Source organism: Cherax quadricarinatus, chromosome 81, assembly GCF_038502225.1.
Source record: "Cherax quadricarinatus isolate ZL_2023a chromosome 81, ASM3850222v1, whole genome shotgun sequence".
Taxonomy (NCBI): Eukaryota; Metazoa; Arthropoda; class Malacostraca; order Decapoda; family Parastacidae; genus Cherax; species Cherax quadricarinatus.
The window spans coordinates 4,889,643-4,909,556 of NC_091372.1; the positions used below are offsets into that span (position 1 = coordinate 4,889,643).

Consider the following 19,914-nt stretch of genomic DNA (forward strand, 5'->3'; position numbering starts at 1 on the left):
GGAGGGAGTAGTAGGTAAATTTGGGGTGCCAGGGGTAAATGTAAATGGGGAGCCTTTAATTGAGCTATGTGTAGAAAGAAATTTGGTAATAAGTAATACATATTTTATGAAAAAGAGGATAAATAAATATACAAGGTATGATGTAGCACGTAATGAAAGTAGTTTGTTAGATTATGTATTGGTGGATAAAAGGTTGATGGGTAGGCTCCAGGATGTACATGTTTATAGAGGGGCAACTGATATGTCAGATCATTATTTAGTTGTAGCTACAGTTAGAGTAAGAGGTAGATGGGAAAAGAGGAAGGTGGCAACAACAAGTAAGAGGGAGGTGAAAGTGTATAAACTAAGGGAGGAGGAAGTTCAGGCGAGATATAAGCGACTATTGGCAGAAAGGTGGACTAGTGCAAAGATGAGTAGTGGGGGGGTTGAAGAGGGTTGGAATAGTTTTAAAAATGCAGTATTAGAATGTGGGGCAGAAGTTCATGGTTATAGGAGGGTGGGGGCAGGAGGAAAGAGGAGTGATTGGTGGAATGATGAAGTAAAGGGTGTGATAAAAGAGAAAAAGGTAGCTTACGAGAGGTTTTTACAAAGCAGAAGTGTTATAAGAAGAGCAGAGTATATGGAGAGTAAAAGAAAGGTGAAGAGAGTGGTGAGAGAGTGCAAAAGGAGAGCAGATGAAAGAGTGGGAGAGGCACTGTCAAGAAATTTTAATGAAAATAAGAAAAAATTTTGGAGTGAGTTAAACAAGTTAAGAAAGCCTAGGGAAAGTATGGATTTGTCCATTAAAAACAGAGTAGGGGAGTTAGTAGATGGGGAGAGGGAGGTATTAGGTAGATGGAGAGAATATTTTGAGTATATATATATATATATATATATATATATATATATATATATATATATATATATATATATATATATATATATATATATATATATATATATATATATATATATATATATATATATATAATATATATATACACACACACACACACACACACACACACACACACACACACACACAGTGGACCCTTAACCAGCGATGGCATCGATAACGATAAATCTAACTAGCGTTAGAGTGTTCAGCAGAAGTTTGTGGTTACAGGAAAGTGGGTGCGGGAGGGAAGAGGAGCGATTGGTGGAATGATGATGTAAAGAGAGTAGTAAGGGAGAAAAAGTTAGCATATGAGAAGTTTTTACAAAGTAGAAGTGATGCAAGGAGGGAAGAGTATAAGGAGAAAAAGAGAGAGGTTAAGAGAGTGGTGAAGCAATGTAAAAAGAGAGCAAATGAGAGAGTGGGTGAGATGTTATCAACAAATTTTGTTGAAAATAAGAAAAAGTTTTGGAGTGAGATTAACAAGTTAAGAAAGCCTAGAGAACAAATGGATTTGTCAGTTAAAAATAGGAGAGGAGAGTTATTAAATGGACAGTTAGAGGTATTTGGAAGATGGAGGGAATATTTTGAGGAATTGTTAAATGTTGATGAAGATAGGGAAGCTGTGATTTCGTGTATAGGGGAAGGAGGAATAACATCTTGTAGGAGTGAGGAAGAGCCAGTTGTGAGTGTGGGGGAAGTTTCGTGAGGCAGTAGGTAAAATGAAAGGGGGTAAGGCAGCCGGGATTGATGGGATAAAGATAGAAATGTTAAAAGCAGGTGGGGATATAGTTTTGGAGTGGTTGGTGCAATTATTTAATAAATGTATGGAAGAGGGTAAGGTACCTAGGGATTGGCAGAGAGCATGCATAGTTCCTTTGTATAAAGGCAAAGGGGATAAAAGAGAGTGCAAAAATTATAGGGGGATAAGTCTGCTGAGTATACCTGGTAAAGTGTATGGTAGAGTTATTATTGAAAGAATTAAGAGTAAGACGGAGAATAGGATAGCAGATGAACAAGGAGGCTTTAGGAAAGGTAGGGGGTGTGTGGACCAGGTGTGTACAGTGAAACATATAAGTGAACAGTATTTAGATAAGGCTAAAGAGGTCTTTGTGGCATTTATGGATTTGGAAAAGGCGTATGACAGGGGGGCAATGTGGCAGATGTTGCAAGTGTATGGTGTAGGAGGTAGGTTACTGAAAGCAGTGAACAGTTTTTACGAGGATAGTGAGGCTCAAGTTAGAGTATGTAGGAAAGAGGGAAATTATTTCCCAGTAAAAGTAGGCCTTAGACAAGGATGTGTGATGTCACCGTGGTTGTTTAATATATTTATAGATGGGGTTGTAAGAGAAGTAAATGCGAGGGTCTTGACAAGAGGCGTGGAGTTAAAAGATAAAGAATCACACACAAAGTGGGAGTTGTCACAGCTGCTCTTTGCTGATGACACTGTGCTCTTGGGAGATTCTGAAGAGAAGTTGCAGAGATTGGTGGATGAATTTGGTAGGGTGTGCAAAAGAAGAAAATTAAAGGTGAATACAGGAAAGAGTAAGGTTATGAGGATAAAAAGATTAGGTGATGAAAGATTGAATATCAGATTGGAGGGAGAGAGTATGGAGGAGGTGAATGTATTCAGATATTTGGGAGTGGACGTGTCAGCGGATGGGTCTATGAAAGATGAGGTGAATCATAGAATTGATGAGGGAAAAAGAGTGAGTGGTGCACTTAGGAGTCTGTGGAGACAAAGAACTTTGTCTTTGGAGGCAAAGAGGGGAATGTATGAGAGTATAGTTTTACCAACGCTCTTATATGGGTGTGAAGCATGGGTGATGAATGTTGCAGCGAGGAGAAGGCTGGAGGCAGTGGAGATGTCATGTCTGAGGGCAATGTGTGGTGTGAATATAATGCAGAGAATTCGTAGTTTGGAAGTTAGGAGGAGGTGCGGGATTACCAAAACTGTTGTCCAGAGGGCTGAGGAAGGGTTGTTGAGGTGGTTCGGACATGTAGAGAGAATGGAGCGAAACAGAATGACTTCAAGAGTGTATCAGTCTGTAGTGGAAGGAAGGCGGGGTAGGGGTCGGCCTAGGAAAGGTTGGAGAGAGGGGGTAAAGGAGGTTTTGTGTGCGAGGGGCTTGGACTTCCAGCAGGTATGCATGAGCGTGTTTGATAGGAATGAATGGAGACAAGTGGTTTTTAATACTTGACGTGCTGTTGGAGTGTGAGCAAAGTAACATTTATGAAGGGGTTCAGGGAAACCGGCAGGCCGGACTTGAGTCCTGGAGATGGGAAGTACAGTGCCTGCACTCTGAAGGAGGGGTGTTAATGTTGCAGTTTAAAAACTGTAGTGTAAAGCACCCTTCTGGCAAGACAGTGATGGAGCGAATGATGGTGAAAGTTTTTCTTTTTCGGGCCACCCTGCCTTGGTGGGAATCGGCCAGTGTGATAATAATAAATAAAATAAATATATATATACGTATATATATATATATATTATAGGTAGTAGGCTGGTAGACAGCAACTGCCCAGGGAGGTACTACCCTCCTGCCAAGTGAGTGTAAAACAGTAGCCTGTAATTGTTTTACATGATGGTAGGATTGCTGGTGTCCATTTTTCTGTCTCATAAACATGCAAGATTTCAGGTATGTCTTGCTACTTCTACTTACACTTAGGTCACACTACACATACATGTACAAGCATATATATACACACCCCTCTGGATTTTCTAATATTTTCTTAGTAGTTCTTGTTCTTGTTGTTTATTTCCTCTTATCTCCATGGGGAAGTGGAACAGAATTCTTCCTCCGTAAGCCATGCGTGTTGTAAGAGGCGACTAAAATGCCGGGAGCAAGGGGCTAGTAACCCCTTCTACTGTATGAATTACTAAATATAAAAACAAAAATTTATATTTTTCTTTTAGATCATCCTACCTCAGTGGGACATGTCTGGTTCATTGAAAAAAAAAATGGTTGTATGTGCAAACTGAGATTTCACATTATTACACCTGGGTTCAAGCCCACATAATGCCTTGGTTACACAAGTTATGTTCACAATAATATGAAATATCAACCCAAAATCCAACCCAAAACTTATATGTAGCTGAATATTGTGTGAAATATGATTTGGGCATAACAGCGGAGCCTGTCATGACTGATGGATTAAATTTGAAACTTGGTTGCAATACATATTACCATTATGGTGCAGATGTAGAAGTGTGAGGTTGTCACCTGGCAGGAACCTGGGTTATGTACCATCATGGTGCAGGTGTAGAAGTGTGGGGCTGTCACCTGGCAGGAACCTGGGTTATGTACCATCATGGTGTAGGTGTAGAAGTGTGAGATTGTCACCTGGGTTATGTACCATCATGGTGTTGGTGTAGAAGCGTGGGGTTGTCACCTGGGTTATGTACCATCATGGTGTTGGTGTAGAAGTGTGGGGTTGTCACCTGGGTTATGTACCATCATGAACCAGGTGTAGAAGTGTGGGATTGTCACCTGGCAAGAACCTGGGTTATGTACCATCGAAATACAGGTGTAGAGGTGTAGGGTCCTTACCCTGGAGGGAACTGGTTCCTGTCAACACAATATACAGTATGTACATGGGTATCTCCTGTAGTTATCATTGAGCAACTGATTGAATATTCAGTTATTTGCTGGTAATATAGATAATAGGTTTCATATTAGTAATTTAGTGAAATAATTTGATTAATGTTATCATTTTTATTGGTAACATTTTAACTTTAATATTCATTGTAAAATAACTTAGTTTTTAAGCGGCTTCAATTTTTTTAATTAAAAATAGCTGTTGGTTAGTAAAGGACAAAAGGTAATAACAAAAAGTATATTTTGGTAGATTTTTCAGTGTTTAACATAAATTGTGGCATGTGTATTCTGGTGGTTTTGAAGTTGTATACATTATGGATGTACGTACTATACTGTATTTACAAAGACACTGAAACATTAAACATTATTTATTAGCACTGTGTGGTGGTGGTGGATTTTAAAATTAATAGAAGATGGTTTAACTGATATTTTGGAATCTAATAACAGGGCTTGAAGGTTTAATTGTTGTTGATGGAAGAGTAACAACATTGCATGTATCATTTATTAATTATCAATAATGAAAACTAGTAGTAGTAGTATTGGCATAATAAATTTACTGATATACATCATAGGTATAAGCTATGTTCTATAGAAAGGTAGTAAAACCATGATTTAATGGGCTTTGGAAATACAGGACAAAATCTGCTGGGTCAGTTGATTTTGAAACGAAGGACAAAGTTTATTGATTACAGAATTGTGATATTGAGATCACTGTAAAACAGTCTCTTCTTTCTGCACCATAATTTTCATTACCAGCTACCCATTCCTTCCTGTTAGCCCTTTAAATCAAAGATTCAATGTACACAATAAATTTTGTTAACTAAACATGCAAACCATAGATTTTAGTAATATTAAAATTAAGAGCTCAGTGACACTGAAATACAAAGAAAATTATGCGAATTGAAACATCTTTTATCTGGGAAATTCCAATCCTATGGCAATATTGGCATCATCTTAGTTATAGGTTTGACTCCATCTGTGGCAGTGCTGGAAGTAAAGTAGCTTATCATGTATTACCAACTAGATGATGACCTGGTCGTAAGACGAGGGTATTTATTTAGCTAGGGTATTTTAAGTTTTGTGTAACTTATGTTTAGTCATTTAGTTTTTAAAAAAAAAAAATTCTCTTCGTGCATCCTTGTAATGAGCTGAGTAATTTTATTGATGGTAGGAATTCTTCTTTTTTTTTTTCACAACCTAATATCACAATGCAAGAAGATTGCAACTGCTTCATTAATGTCTCATCCAAACCAAAATGAAAAATGCTTAAGAGTTTGTAGGAACTGAGAATTAAATAAAAAGAAATTGTAAAATCTCCCTTATATTAATACAAATGATTGATTAATGATAGAAAAGTGACATATATTACCATATAATCTTAAATGTTTGTGGACATGAGAAAGAGATGGGGTATGGGTTGGTTTTCATGAATGAAATATACATGATGTAATTATTTGGCAGTTTGTGATTTTTAACTGTAATGTAATAATTCATTTTGTAGAAGTACAGTATTAAGTAATCTTAAATTTGCTCGAGCTGAATATCAAAATGTTTAAACTAGTTCCATATTGGTTAAAAACTTGAGTTTTAGCCACTAATAATTTAAAAATCAACACTTTTGTATATTTGAAAGTTTTCTATAAAACATCTTGTGAGAGGTGCTTGTGTGTAAGGTGGTTTATCCCGTCCTTCAAAAATCTCCTGAGAGGGTAGGGTGCAGATATATAGGGTTGTAATAATATGCCCCCAATGTCCCTCACTTCTCGCAGCAACAAGCCCCTCAACTACAGTTGCCAAGATTGAACTTGCAGGCTGAGCAAGATAACAAAAATAACCAACACAACCAAACCCATCATCATCACAACCTTGCTAATACTGAACTTCAGGTTAGTATGTTGATCAAGAGGTCAGCATGGAGGTGCTTTGTCAAGTGTCGCCTTTAACATCGCATTCATCTCTGTTGTTGGTATTGATGCCTTATTCACCCTGAAATGTAATTTATGTCCAAAAGCTGACAGATAATAGTCAACTTGTATTTAATGAATATATATTGTTTGTTTACTAATACTTTATTGTAGTAAATTAGCTGTGATGTCAGATTAATAAATTCATTGTATGGTAAGCCATGTCTGGATTGATGCTTTTGGGCTCTTAAATGTTGCATTTGCATGTGTAACTTGCACTTAGTGTTTTATCTTGAACTGAACTCCTAGGGCTGTAAAATGAATGAGTGAATTGAGGGATGAATGTTGGAATTCATTGAGGGAGTTGTCACTTATTAAATTGATTGAGAAAGTTGAACATTGAGTACAGTATATTAACTAGTTTCTGAGGGAGAGTTGACTTGAACTTCTGATTTCCCTCCTCTAAACAATTAATAGATGATATCTTGACTCCCTAACTGCACTCGCCAATTTGTGGCTGCTGGGATAGTGGCAGCTGGATGCTACTGGGTTCACACACTCCTGGCTTTATGAGCCCCATCATATCTAGTCAAAGGCTTCGCTTTCCAGGTTATTCCACTTCCTGACCACTATGAAGCTGAAGAAATATTTCCTATCATCCTTAGGACTTACCTGTGTGTTTCAACTCCCAGCTGTGCCCATATTTACGTATTTTCCACCTGTTAAATTGCCTGTTCCTGTCCACCCTATCAATTCTTCTCAATATTTTGTGTGTCATTATCATGTCTGCACATTAGTCTTTCTGTCCTCCAGTGTCATCAGGTTTAGCTCCTGTAGTTTCATCTCGCCATATACCCCGGTTATTATTATTATAATCAAAAGGGAGCACTAGACCTACCAGGGTCATACAGCACTGCAGGGTAGGAATTGATGCAGGATCTAAGGATAAATAAGGGTGGAGATAACAGTAAAGATAAAGTTAGGAGGGGCTGTGAGGAGTGCTAAAGGAAGGATTATCAAAGTTTGTGTAATAAATTAGTTGCTGCCAAAAAGTCGAAGAGGGAGTCTGTGTCAAAGGTGGATTCGTCAGCAAGGAGGGAAAATAAAGTAAGGGCATTAAAGCAGTGACACATCAGAGGAAAATATGCTTGCTCAGATGTGGATTCCATACTGGTGCTGCATACTCAGAGATGGTCCTGACATGTCATATGTAATATTATGAATGGCTCCCTCTTGAGATTCCTGAAACTCAATCTCATATTTTCCAGATGCATATTTGTTGCAGTTATTTGTTTAATGTGCACCTCAGGTGACATCCTTGTTATTAAGCTCCATGCATTGTCTTTCTTCTTGAGCGAAGTCTGTGGCCTTCAGATTCCTCAGAGCCTATACTCCATTTCCGATCTTTGCCCTTCCCCAGATTTTATAAACTTGCATTTGCTGGGGTTGACTTTCAGTAGCCACTTGCCAGACGAATCCTGTGGTTTATCCAGTTTTATTTATCAGCTTTCCTTGTCCTCTCCTGTCTTATTTTGTCCTCATTAGCATTACCATCTGCAAACAGGGATGCATAAAGGCTATTCTTTCATACACAAATAACCCGCACATAAAAGAGAGAAGCTTACGACGACGTTTCGGTCCGACTTGGACCATTGTGCGGGTTATTTGTGTATCGTTCCAGTCATGGTATTGTGCCTTTTTTTTTGCTATTCTTTCATATTTTTCGCATTCACCAGTAGCAGTAAAAGTCCTAACATGCATCCTTGTGGAACCCTATTTTTCACATTTGCTCATTCTGATACTTCTTCCTGGAAAATCACTTATTTCCTCCTATTATGTATTACTTGATCCATTGTAGAACTTTCACTGTTATTCCTCCCTGATCCTGTCTGTTTCTTTTTGTGTGTGCACATGTCCAAATGTGCATGTTTGTGTGCATATGTATATACAGTACATATTCACTGAGTTGTAATTAACGAGCAATGTTTCTTGAAGTTGAGCTTCATATTTTGATCTCCCTTATCCTTCCATAAACTAATCCAAGTAGTTCCTATCCTTTTCTTTTTTTAATCCATGTATAATATTTGCCACTATTATTGTTATTTTACCTATCTTATTCCACTTGTTAATTTCTTATGCTGAAAAATACTTCCAGACTTTCTGACTTCGTCTTGTCTGGTTCATCTGGATGTTCAGCCTCCATGTTCCAACGTTCTGACCCCTTCTGCCTCAGTATGTCCTTGTGTAATCTGTCAGAGCTCTTGATTATCTTTTATGGCATAATCATGTCACACTTAACCTTATTCTGTGGAAAAGGGCATATGTATACTGTTCAAGACATTTCTTAAAGAAAATGTTTTACCATGAATGGCTTCATCAGTCATTTTCCACAGTTTGTTGGTATCACTACAATTTACAACCTAACCCTATGCTCTTCCAGTGAGGTTTTGCTCCTTCACCCTTTCCCCAGCTCCAGGGTATGAGCATACAATGTGTACAGGTTTTTTTTTCCTAAAATGTTGCATGCAAATCTTAAATTATATTATTTTTTGAGTGTTATGCATGGCATGAATTTTATAAATTTATAACTTAAATGCATGTGGCATGGGCATAATATGTATTTTATAAGCTTATTATGTGACACTCTTAACACGTAAACGGTCCAAGCAGATCTACGTTCACATGTGTAGTGCTACAAAAGTAGATCTACGTTTTTTTTACATATTTTCAAATATAACAAAAAAAAAAGTAGATCAAAGTTTTTTTACACATTTTCAAATGTAAAAAAACAAAAAGAAGATCTACTTTTTTTACATTCAAATGTCGAAAAAATGTATATATACGTTTGGACCGTTTACGGGTTAACAGAGCCTGTGAAAAGTGGCAAGATTAATGCTTTTCTGTAGTAGATAAGCCTTATAGGAAACTGCATCTATCCACATAAAAAATTTTGTGATGTGAAGCTCTGTTAATGTGTGTGAAGGTGGGTATTACACCAAAGGACTGGTTAATGAAATTATTACATACTGTAACAGTTACAGAATGCAAGAATTTTTATAAATATATTTAAGCTGTATTTGTTTTAAAAAGGTAAAATTAAGGGCAAATAGTGAAAGCGTGATTAATATCAAATGGTGTAGCTACAGATAAAACATAGGAAATTTAAGCTTTTTAGATACATTGTGTGTATGTAATATTAATTTATAATAACCATACCTATTTGAGTTAGTTTGTAGGGATCAGATTGCTTCTTAAAGGTCATTCCACATCTTTACAGTTTGTTGGATCAATTTTTTTTTTCTGACCCAGATGGATGTACAGTTTAAATTTTTAGTCCTAGTAGAAATCCATCCTACTTTACTTTTGCTATATCTTGGAGTAGTTTGTGTATTGTCATCATGTCTCTTCTGATTTCTCTATACTCTTAGTTGAGGGATAGGTCTTGATGCACTCCTTTGGACTTCCTTTGAGCTCAAAATAATTGTCATGTGTCCTTTCAATATATTTTTTATAGTTTATAATTGTGGCTTGTTCTTTCTGTTATCTTTTTTTTTTCTGCACCATCATTAGGGAGAATAGAGGCCACAATTTGGAGTGCCAGGAGCAAATGATAATGGGGGCCTTTAACCTGTAAACGGTCCAAACGTATATATGTTTTTTCAACATTTGAAAGTATGTAAAAAAAGTAGATCTTTTTTTTTTTTTTACATTTGAAAATGTGTAAAAAAACTTTGATCTACTTTTTTTTGTTATATTTGAAAATATGTAAAAAAAACGTAATCTACTTTTGGAGCACTACACATGTGAAAGTAGATCTGCTTGGACCGTTTACGGGTTAATTGAACTTTGTATAGAAAGAGGTTTGGTAATAGGTAATACATATTTTATATAAAAAAAAAAAGAGGACAAATAAGTACTGGTGATATGATATAGGGTATTATGACATTAGTTAGTTGAACTGTATATTAATAGATAAAAATTGATGGGTAGACTTCTGGATGTGGATGATTTTAGAAGGCATAACAGGATATATCTAGATATAGACATATTTAGGTAGGTAGAGGAACAGGCAGGGATGAGTGCTAGTTGTGGATGAAAGGACGAGTCTGGATTATAACATCTTGTTACAAGGCTGGGGAAAGACGTATCAGTTAGGTGTGTTTCTGATTGAATTAGATACTGGTATATACTTCAGTAGAACTAGGTAATTATATACAATTGAGTTGTTGTTTTGAAACATTGAAGTTGTGTTTATAATAAATGGGAGTTGACACAGTTACTTTTTGCTGATGATACTGAGCTTTTGAGAGAGTTTAAACAGAAGTTGCAAAAGTTAGTGGATGAGTTTGGGAGGATGTGTAAAGGAAGAAAGTTGAAAGTGAACATAGATAAGATTAAGGTGATGAGGGTATCAAACAAGTTAGGTAAAGACAAAGTGGATATTATAGTGGAGGGAGGGAGTATGAAAGAAGTGAATGTGTTCAGATATTTGGGAGTAGACTTGTCAGCAGATGGGTCTATGAAGGATGTGATAAACCATAAAATTGATGAATGAAAAAATGTGGGTGGTGCATTGAGATATGTGGAGACAAAGAACATTATTCATTGCAGCAAAGAAGAGAATGTATGACCATAAGAAGGAACATTGCAGCAGGCCTACTGGTCCATGCGAGGCAGGTCCAAGCGTCCAATGACCCAACCTAGTCAGGTTAAGTCACATCCACTTATGGAAGGAGCACAGCATCAGACCTATTAGCACAAGCTAGTCAGGTCCAACTCACACCTACTCCTGTATTTATCTAACCTATTTTTTAAACTACACAACGTTTTAGCTTCTATTACAGTACTCAGGAGCTTGTTCTACTCATCTGCAACTCTATTACCAAACCAGTGCTTTCCTATATCCTTCCTGAATTTTTCCAACTTAAAACCATTGCTGCAAGTCCTGTCTTGGCTAGATATTTTTAGCATGCTATTTACATCCCCTTTATTTATTCCTGTTTTCCATTTATACACTTCAGTCATATTCCCCCTTATTCTACACCTTTCTAGAAAGTGCAGATTCAGGGACCTTTGAGAGTATAGTGGTACCAACACTCTTATATGGGTGTGAAGCATGGGTTGTAAAGGCTGCAGCGAGGAAGAGGCTGGAGGCAGTGGAGATGTCGTGTCTAAGGACAATGCGTGATGTAAATATTATGCAGAGAATTCACAGTGTGGCAATTAGGAGGTGGTGTGGAGTTACTAAAAGTATTATTCAGATAGCTAAAGAGGGATTGTTGATATGGTTTGGTCATCTAGAGAGGAGGGAGCAAAATAGGATGTCTTGTAGTGGAGGAGAGGAAGGGTAGGGGTCATCCTAGGAAAGGATGGGGGGAGGAGGAAGGTAAAAGAGGTTTTGTGTGCAAGGGGCATGGACATACAGCAGGCATGTGTGTGTGTTAGATAGGAGTGAATGGAGATGAATGGTTTTTGGGACTTGATGAGCAGGGTAATATTTTGTGAAGGGATTCAGGGAAACCAGTTAACCAGACTTGAGTCCTGGAGTGGGAGGTACAGTGCCTGCACTTTAAAAGAGGGGTTTGGGAAATTTGCTGTTTGGAGTGACATCTGAACTGTCATATCTGTGCACCTCTACAAGGACAATGATTATGCATGAATGGTTCTTTTTTTTTTTTTTTTTTTGAGTCGCCCTGCGTCTGTGGGAGATGGCCAATGTGTTGAAAAAAAAATTAGTTGTAGCTACAGTGAAAGTAAGAGGTAGATGGGGTGCAAGGAGAATGTCATCAGTTAGTAAGAGATAAGTGAAAATTTACATATTGAAGGAGGAGGCAGTTAGGGTAAGAAATAAGCAACTCTTGATAGAAAGATGAGCTAGAGAGTATAGGTAATGAGGAATTCAAAGATATATAGAGTATATTTAAAAATGCAGTGCTAGTGTGCAGCAGAGGTTCATGGATAGAGAAGGGTGGATGCAGGAGGGAAGAGGAACGATTGGTGGAGAAAACCTAGGGAATTAATAAAATTAACAGTTAAAAATAAGAGGGGAGTTATTAGAAGGGAAAGTGTAAGTATGGGAAAGATGGAAGGGAATATTTTGAGGAGCTGTTAATTGTTGATGAATGGAGAGAGAGAGAGAGAGGGGAGGGGGCAATGATTTCATGTATTGAGCAGGGTGGTATAACATCTTTTAGGAGTGTGATAGATCTAGATGTGAGTGTGGGGAAGGTGTGAGGTAGTGGGTAAAATGAAAGGGGGGAAAGAAACTGGGATTAATGGGATAAAGACAAAAAATGTTAAAAGGTGTGAATATAGTTTTGGAGTGGTTTGTCTCTTTCCTCTTATCTCCTCCATCCCTCCTTTTAATTAATGGGGTGTTTGCCATGTTTCAAACAAATGCATTTGTTAATATTTGTGATATATGTAAGTGAAAGTTAAGGCTGTGTGTACTCACTTATTTGTGGTTGCGCTGTCAGTTCACAGCTTCTTGTTATACGTGATTGTTTATGTATAATTAAGACAGATATTGATAGGTAAATACATAATGTTGGTACAGTTACATGGGTAATTGGGTATAAATATTTAAGATATACAGGTAGATTTTGTTTTTAGATGATAATGTTTACATTATATCAATGCTTGTAATATATTTTGATTGAATCATACCATTTCAGATATGTCAGTGACTATTCTGAGTTTAATTGGCAGATGAAAGAAATGAAATAGAATGCATAAAATCAAAATAAAAATTATGCAGTTGATTATAATTACTTTTATTCTCTTAATTAGGATGAAGATGATATCGATAGCAGTACCATGGTTCGTTATAGTGCCGGCAGTGGGGATAGTGGCACTCTTAAGCCCCTCAATAATGATGGCACTTTGATGGCTCCTTTAGACTCGGGGGGAACACTGAAAGCACCAGTTGGAACAGGAACGCTCAACACAGACCTCGGGACTATGGTCATAAACTCAGATAATGCTGATGATGATGAGGATTCCACCATGAAGAGTAAGAGATGTTTTTAGGAAGTTTAATTAAATAATTGTTTATACCTCCAGTAGAAAACTGTGAGAGTATTAAAGGTACCACTGATTAAATATTTCTAATTACCCAGCTAGTTTTGCATGTTGTAAACTTTAGTCTCTGGCCCTGCCTCTTAATTTTCACCTAACTCTTGGTAATATACACATGAAACTTGTTAGGGTGATGGAAACAAATTCAATGCACATTTTCAAAAATAGGTATGATGTGGCTGAAGAGGTTAAGGAGTAAATGCTGGCTAGCTTAGAAGTTTAAGAGGCAGGGTTAGGAGCAGAATCTCAACCCCTGCAAACACAACTTGGGGAGTACACAGTTTTAAGAGGAGGAATGATAGGACCCATGAGGCTGAGAGTGAATTTGTCAAGTGGTAATTTGAAAGGCAGGGCCAAGAGCTGAGACTCAACCCCTGCAGGCAAAAATAGGAGAGTACTGGTTTTTAATTTAGGGCTTCTTGTCTGTCTTCTATTTCAAGTATTTGTATTGTTTCAGTTGTCAGTTTTTTATGGGCAATTTTTATACCACTGACAGATACAGTGGACCTTCGGTTATCGGCCGTAATCCGTTCCAGGAGGTTGACCTAAAACCGAAATAATATTTCCCACAAGAATTAATGTAAATACAATTAATCCATTCCAGACACCCAAAAATATTAACAAAAAATACATTTTTTAAAGATTAACTATAGTTTTACATACACAAAACAATGAGAACTAAATAAAATAAATGAACGTTTAAATCACTATTACATACCTTTATTGAAGACTCTTGTTGGCTTATGGAAAACAGGGAGTAGGAGAGAGGGAGGACTGATTATTGTTTGGAAGTGGTTAGTTCTTCCGTGTGGTGATCCACACCAACAATAACTTCTCCACATCTTTGATTATTGGTGACCTTTGTTTCATTAGCACATTTACTCCTTTCACAACATTACCTTCCTTGATTTCTACTTTCTTTACCAGGATGGAAGTGATTGTTGATTTGGATTTTGCATGCATCCTGGCAAGCTCAAACAGCCGTACACCACTCTCATACTTTTCAATAATTTCTTTCTTAAATTCCATTGTATTTCTCACTTTCTTTACCAAAGGAACTTTACTAGGAACTTTCTTTGGGCCTATTGTTGCTTATTTTGCAGTTGCACTCAGTCAATAACCACAAAAAACAATGGATCATAGCGAAATGTTTGGATGAATGCGTGGAGGCTTCCTCACTCACCCAGAGACACAGCCAGACTGACTCATGAATGCGCCGGAGCAGCGGGTGGATGCGTCCAATATGGCTGATAACTGGGATAGAATTTCGGCCAAACAAGCAGGCGAAAACCAAATTGGCCTATATCTGGAATGGCCGATAACCAAGGGTCCACTGTATTGTTATACATAGATTAATTAGATTGTGAAAGCTTTCCTTGGGGCTACATATAATTCACTTTTCATCACAGGACATGACACAGCTCCTGGGGAGCGACTTGACCGGCCACTCTTCCTCGATTATTTTGATAAAAAAGAACAGGAAAAAAAGGTAAACTTTGATTTTTATTCTATTTAGATTTAAAACATCTGTAATAGAATATAATGCTTAATGGTTATATGCATTAAACTCCTTTGTTATTGGTTATATACTGTGTGTATCTCAAGGACTGTAATGATTCTATGTAATTATCACAGGCAAGAAGTAAAGGCTTGAAAAACACCTCTCCATTGGATCAGGTGACGGCGCAACAGTACGTGGGTACTGGTCGGCCAATCATCACACAAGAACATCCTACTTCACCATCTACACAGGTATATTATGCAAATGTAGCAAAAGAGATTTAAATAGGTTGGAAGGTGTGGTAGGGATATGTAATATATTTTTAAAGGGTCATTTGTATTATGATGTCTGTGTACTTCTGGCAAAACAGCTATTGTATAAATGATGGTAAATTTGTTTCCTATTTTGGGTCCCCCTACCTTGGTGGGAGATGGCCAGTTAAAAAAAAAAAAAAAAGCACATCAGATAAAATATCATATGATTTCTAAGTGTTAATCGTCAAAAAAATTCTGCCTCAAAATAGAGATTAATTTTACAAAGAATATTTTAAGGTTAGACAATACTTAATTTTATTACATGAATGTCAAAAATAATATCTTTGTTAGCATTCCTTGCTGCCCCTCTTCATTTTTATAGTTATAAATACCATACATTATTACCATATTTACTTTTGATAAAGGTACCAGTTAAAGTATGCATTAGCTGGTGTTTAGAGAAGTGTTTTTAACCCTTTCAGGGTCTGTGCCATAGATCTACGGCTTTGAATCCAGGGTTCAAACTGTAGATCCACGCCATGAGCTCAGCTCACTCAGATAACCTGTGAGCAGTAAATTTGCACCTAGATATGAGAGAACACATCTATGTGATAAGTGTGCACCACATAAACAAATAGTGCAGCACGCAGTGCATAATGAGAAAAAAAATTGCGACCGTAATTTTGGATTAACTCTTTCAGGGTCTGTCCCGTAGATCTACGGCTTCACGTTGTGTCCAAACCGTAGATCTACGCCAAAATTCTAGCGCCGTCAAATTTAGCGCGAAAACGCTCATAGGCCTACATGTGAGAGAACGGGTCTGCGTGGTGGGTGTGCGCCATAAACAAAAAATCTAGGCGCCCGCATAGCATTGTGGGAACGCCGGCTCAGTTACCCTTGTTCACCATGCCTCATCGCAAGGCAGGTCTCACTCCAAGGAAAATTGGGATTCTCCTATTCCTATCTGATAGTTTTGACAGTGATGGAAGTGGAAATGAAGACGAATTCTTTGGCTTTGATCAGTTAGTGACCGAAAGGAATGACCACGATATCGATAATAGTGCAGAAAACCCTGACGATCCTCAACCTTCTACCTCTGGTGTGGGCACTCGTCAGTCACGGTCGGTTGTACCTCAACACGAGAAAACTATTATTTTCGTGTGGCCAGGCCTCTGACTTCAGTAATGATGATGATAGTGACGTGGATTGTGATTTTATTGCACTTGACGATCATTCGAGTAGTGATAGTGAGGAATCATATTCACCAGTGAAGCGTCGGTATGTACGTCGCCGCATGCGCTCGGGTAGTGTACCCTATGCTGTGCCCAGGGGACGGAGTACATCCCGGAGTACATCCCGTGGCCCTACACCAGGTATAGATAGTGATAGTGAGGATGATGTGGCTACACTTGGCATGGATAGACCACAGGCATCAGTTGATAGTGGTAGTGGTGATGGTAGTGCCACGGCCATGCGTGACTCACCAGCCCAGGCTGGGACCCATGCTGCTGACTCCGCAGTTCAAGGACAAAGCAGAGCGTCAGCCACCAGCCCACCACAACTACCCGCACAACCAGCCTATGATGTCCAGCATCCACCAGCAAACCGTATCTGGGATTGGCAGCAAAATCCCAATTTTGTTCCCAAGCTCCACCACTTTGATGACTTTGAAAGTGGAATTCTACCAACTTGACCCCTTGGAAACACTGCAAATGAACTGGAATTCTTTGAACTATTCTTTGACCAGCCATTGATGGAAACTATTGTCAGGGAAAGTAACAAGTATTTTGAGTACACCATGGCAAATACGATCATATCGCCACAGTCAAGACTACACCAGTGGAAAGAGATGACTGTTGCAGAAATACATTTGCTTTTTGCAACAATAATGCTTATGCCTCATGTCTATAAGCATAATATAAAAGCATACTGGTCCACAGATCGGCTAATTTCTACCCCGGTCTTCAGTGAAAAGGTTTATCTTACTGTTACGTATGTTGCACTTCTCTGACAAAAGTGACAGGTTATACAAGATTAGAAATGTTTTTATGTATCTCAAACAAAAGTTCAGCATGTACTTTTATCCATTCAAGAATCTTGTAATTGACGAGTCTTTGATTTTGTTCAAAGGTAGACTGTCATTCAAGCAGTATATACTGAGCAAGAGGAAACACTTTGGTATAAAACTGTTTGTACTATGTGACTGTGACAGTGGCCTGGTATTGGATATTGTTGTATACATGGGAAGTAAAACATTGAAAGATAACAAGATGTTATTGGGTATCTCAGGTGATGTAGTGAGAAGCATGATGGCACCTTATCTTGGTAAGGGGCATACATTATATACCGATAACTGGTACACAAGCCCATTTCTTGCGAGTGAACAAGATGTGTGTAGCACAGTGCGTTCTAATCGTAAACATATGCCCAGGCTCAACGCAGGTGCTTGTGGTGATGATGTGCAGGTGTTTACTGCCAATGACATCATGGCATTACGGTGGCATGACAAACGAGATGTCACATTGTTGACAGCCATTCACCGTAATGAAATGCAAGACAGTGGCAAAGTTGATCGAGTGACTAATGAACGTATACGAAAACCAGTGAGTGATTGATTATACACAAAACATGCGCTTGGTTGACAAATGTGACATGCAGATTGGCTTTGTTGATTGTGCTTGTAAAAGTTACAAGTGGTACATGAAACTTTTCTTCCATCTCATGGACATTTCAATGCTCAATGCATATAATATGTACCAAATGAAGACTGGCAACAGACCACCGTATGGTGAATTTTGTTTGTCTGTTGTCAGACAACTCATAATGAAGTACCAGGTAACAACACCTGCTATACAACAAGGTCCTCGAACTCCTCAGGATATACCCAAGCGTTTGAGGAGGGAAGGTGATCATTTCGTAATACAGCTTCCTTCAACTCAGAAGAGATGCATCGGCTGTGCACAAACAAAACTACGGCAACAAAGACGCAACAACACTCGGTTTGTGTGAGGAATGTGAGGTACCTCTGTGCATGGTGCCTTGTTTCAGAGAGTTCCACAAGCTCCAGCAGTTCTAAAACCATGTCCAGTGATTGTAAATATGTAAATATATGATAGAACATTAGTATTATACAAGATTTGTGCATGTTTATTGTAATAAACAACAGTGGTAAATAATAATATGATAACTTTAGTGCGGTTATTGTGTTCAATACAGTGAGTTTATATCTATACATTATATACAGTATTGGTCTCTCAGGCCCCAAATGTTAGTAGGAAAAGAAAAAAAATTAGAAAAGAAAAGAAAAACTACAAAAAACAGTAAACAAAGTAATGTGCGTATGTGGAAATCATCGCTGTTGCCACCACCACGTCATTTGGGGCAAACTTCTCGGCACTGTATCTCGGTAAGTACTGATCAGAATTTTTTTTTTTTGTCTTATTACCTTCACAAAAATATACTCTTTAATTCTGTAAGAAAAAATATTTCTTGGACACTGGAGCACCACTTCAGATTTTGGCCTTGGACCCTGAAGGGGTTAAAAGAGCGTCTTTGCAGTGTTTTTTCCTGTTTTTTACAGTTGTATTTGCGATTTCTTGGTCTCATTTCATAGAATGGAATACATATTACAGAAATAGGGATGGTTTTGATTGGTTTTAGTACTGAAAATGGCTTGAAACTGAGCTCAAAGTAGCGGAAATGTTCAATTTTTGCTGATGTTCAAGAGTAAACAAATGTCATCACAAATCTAATACGCATCAGCTGGTGGGTCTGATATACATTCACGAATATGCTGATATTATTTATACAATTATTACAACATTGCATAACAGTAAATCTTCTATTTTTTGGTGTAAATAAAAATTCATTATATGAATTAAAAATCAAAATGGAATTCATTTGTAAACCCTGAAAACATAACTAATGAACAGAGGAAATGTTAGTTTAGTGCCAGGAATGCCTGCATGGTTTATTCTGGACCCTATTTTGAAGCAAATATTTTGAACTTTGTGTTAAATTGGGCAAATTACCAATTTCCGATCGCTTTATTGGGTAGTTGAAACAGTTACCTGGGCAATTTCTTGTGCTCAATCAATAAAATAGAAGGAATACTAGCGAAATAGCTAAGAATTTGGTCAACTGGAATAATGTAATCAGCCTAAAATGGGAGTCAAATTCGGCAAAATTGCCAATGTGTAAATATCGCTGACGCATCAAAATTTGCAAGAGCATAATTTCATCAGTTTTCCATCAAATATCGTACTTTTTGCTTTATTACCTTCAGAAAAAGATTCTGTACCATTTCATAAGAAAAAATAACAAAAAAGATTTTTGAAAATTCTTGGACTCTGGCTGTCACTCTGAGAATTGGCCTCTGGACTCTGAAAGGGTTAATAGTATTGTACTGTGTGCAGTTGAAAGGCATATATAACTAACACACAGTGGTATAGGACAAAAAGTGTTACTGCTGTTTTCTCTATTTTATTATGGTCATTTATAAAAGATGAAAAGGTAATGAATTTTAAATCATGGAAACTGTAAGTTCCCAAATATCATTGTTGTGTTAATTGAAATATTTTTTGCCGTCAGTTTCCTTTGAAGTATTTACTAATGTGATTGTTTCACTTTTATTTTTCTCTTATTTTCAAACTGCAGCACTGTACATTGTTGTTAAATATGTAAACAGTGCTGAAGCCATATTTCTTCC

The 19,914-nt window shown here is 37.6% G+C and overlaps 1 protein-coding gene across 3 annotated transcripts in view; it reads left to right on the forward strand.

The window, feature by feature from the left end:
* Positions 1–19,914, forward strand: part of hpo (serine/threonine-protein kinase hippo) — a 304,676-nt gene that overhangs the window by 247,516 nt on the left and 37,246 nt on the right. For 2 of the 3 annotated variants that reach the window (XM_070102292.1, XM_070102291.1), the window contains exons 9-12: positions 6,240–6,356; positions 13,164–13,386; positions 14,861–14,940; positions 15,087–15,203. In XM_070102292.1, the coding sequence (XP_069958393.1) occupies positions 6,240–6,356; positions 13,164–13,386; positions 14,861–14,940; positions 15,087–15,203 (537 nt within the window). The remainder of the gene's footprint in view (positions 1–6,239; positions 6,357–13,163; positions 13,387–14,860; positions 14,941–15,086; positions 15,204–19,914) is intronic. The other variant, XM_070102294.1, reaches the window with a different exon arrangement.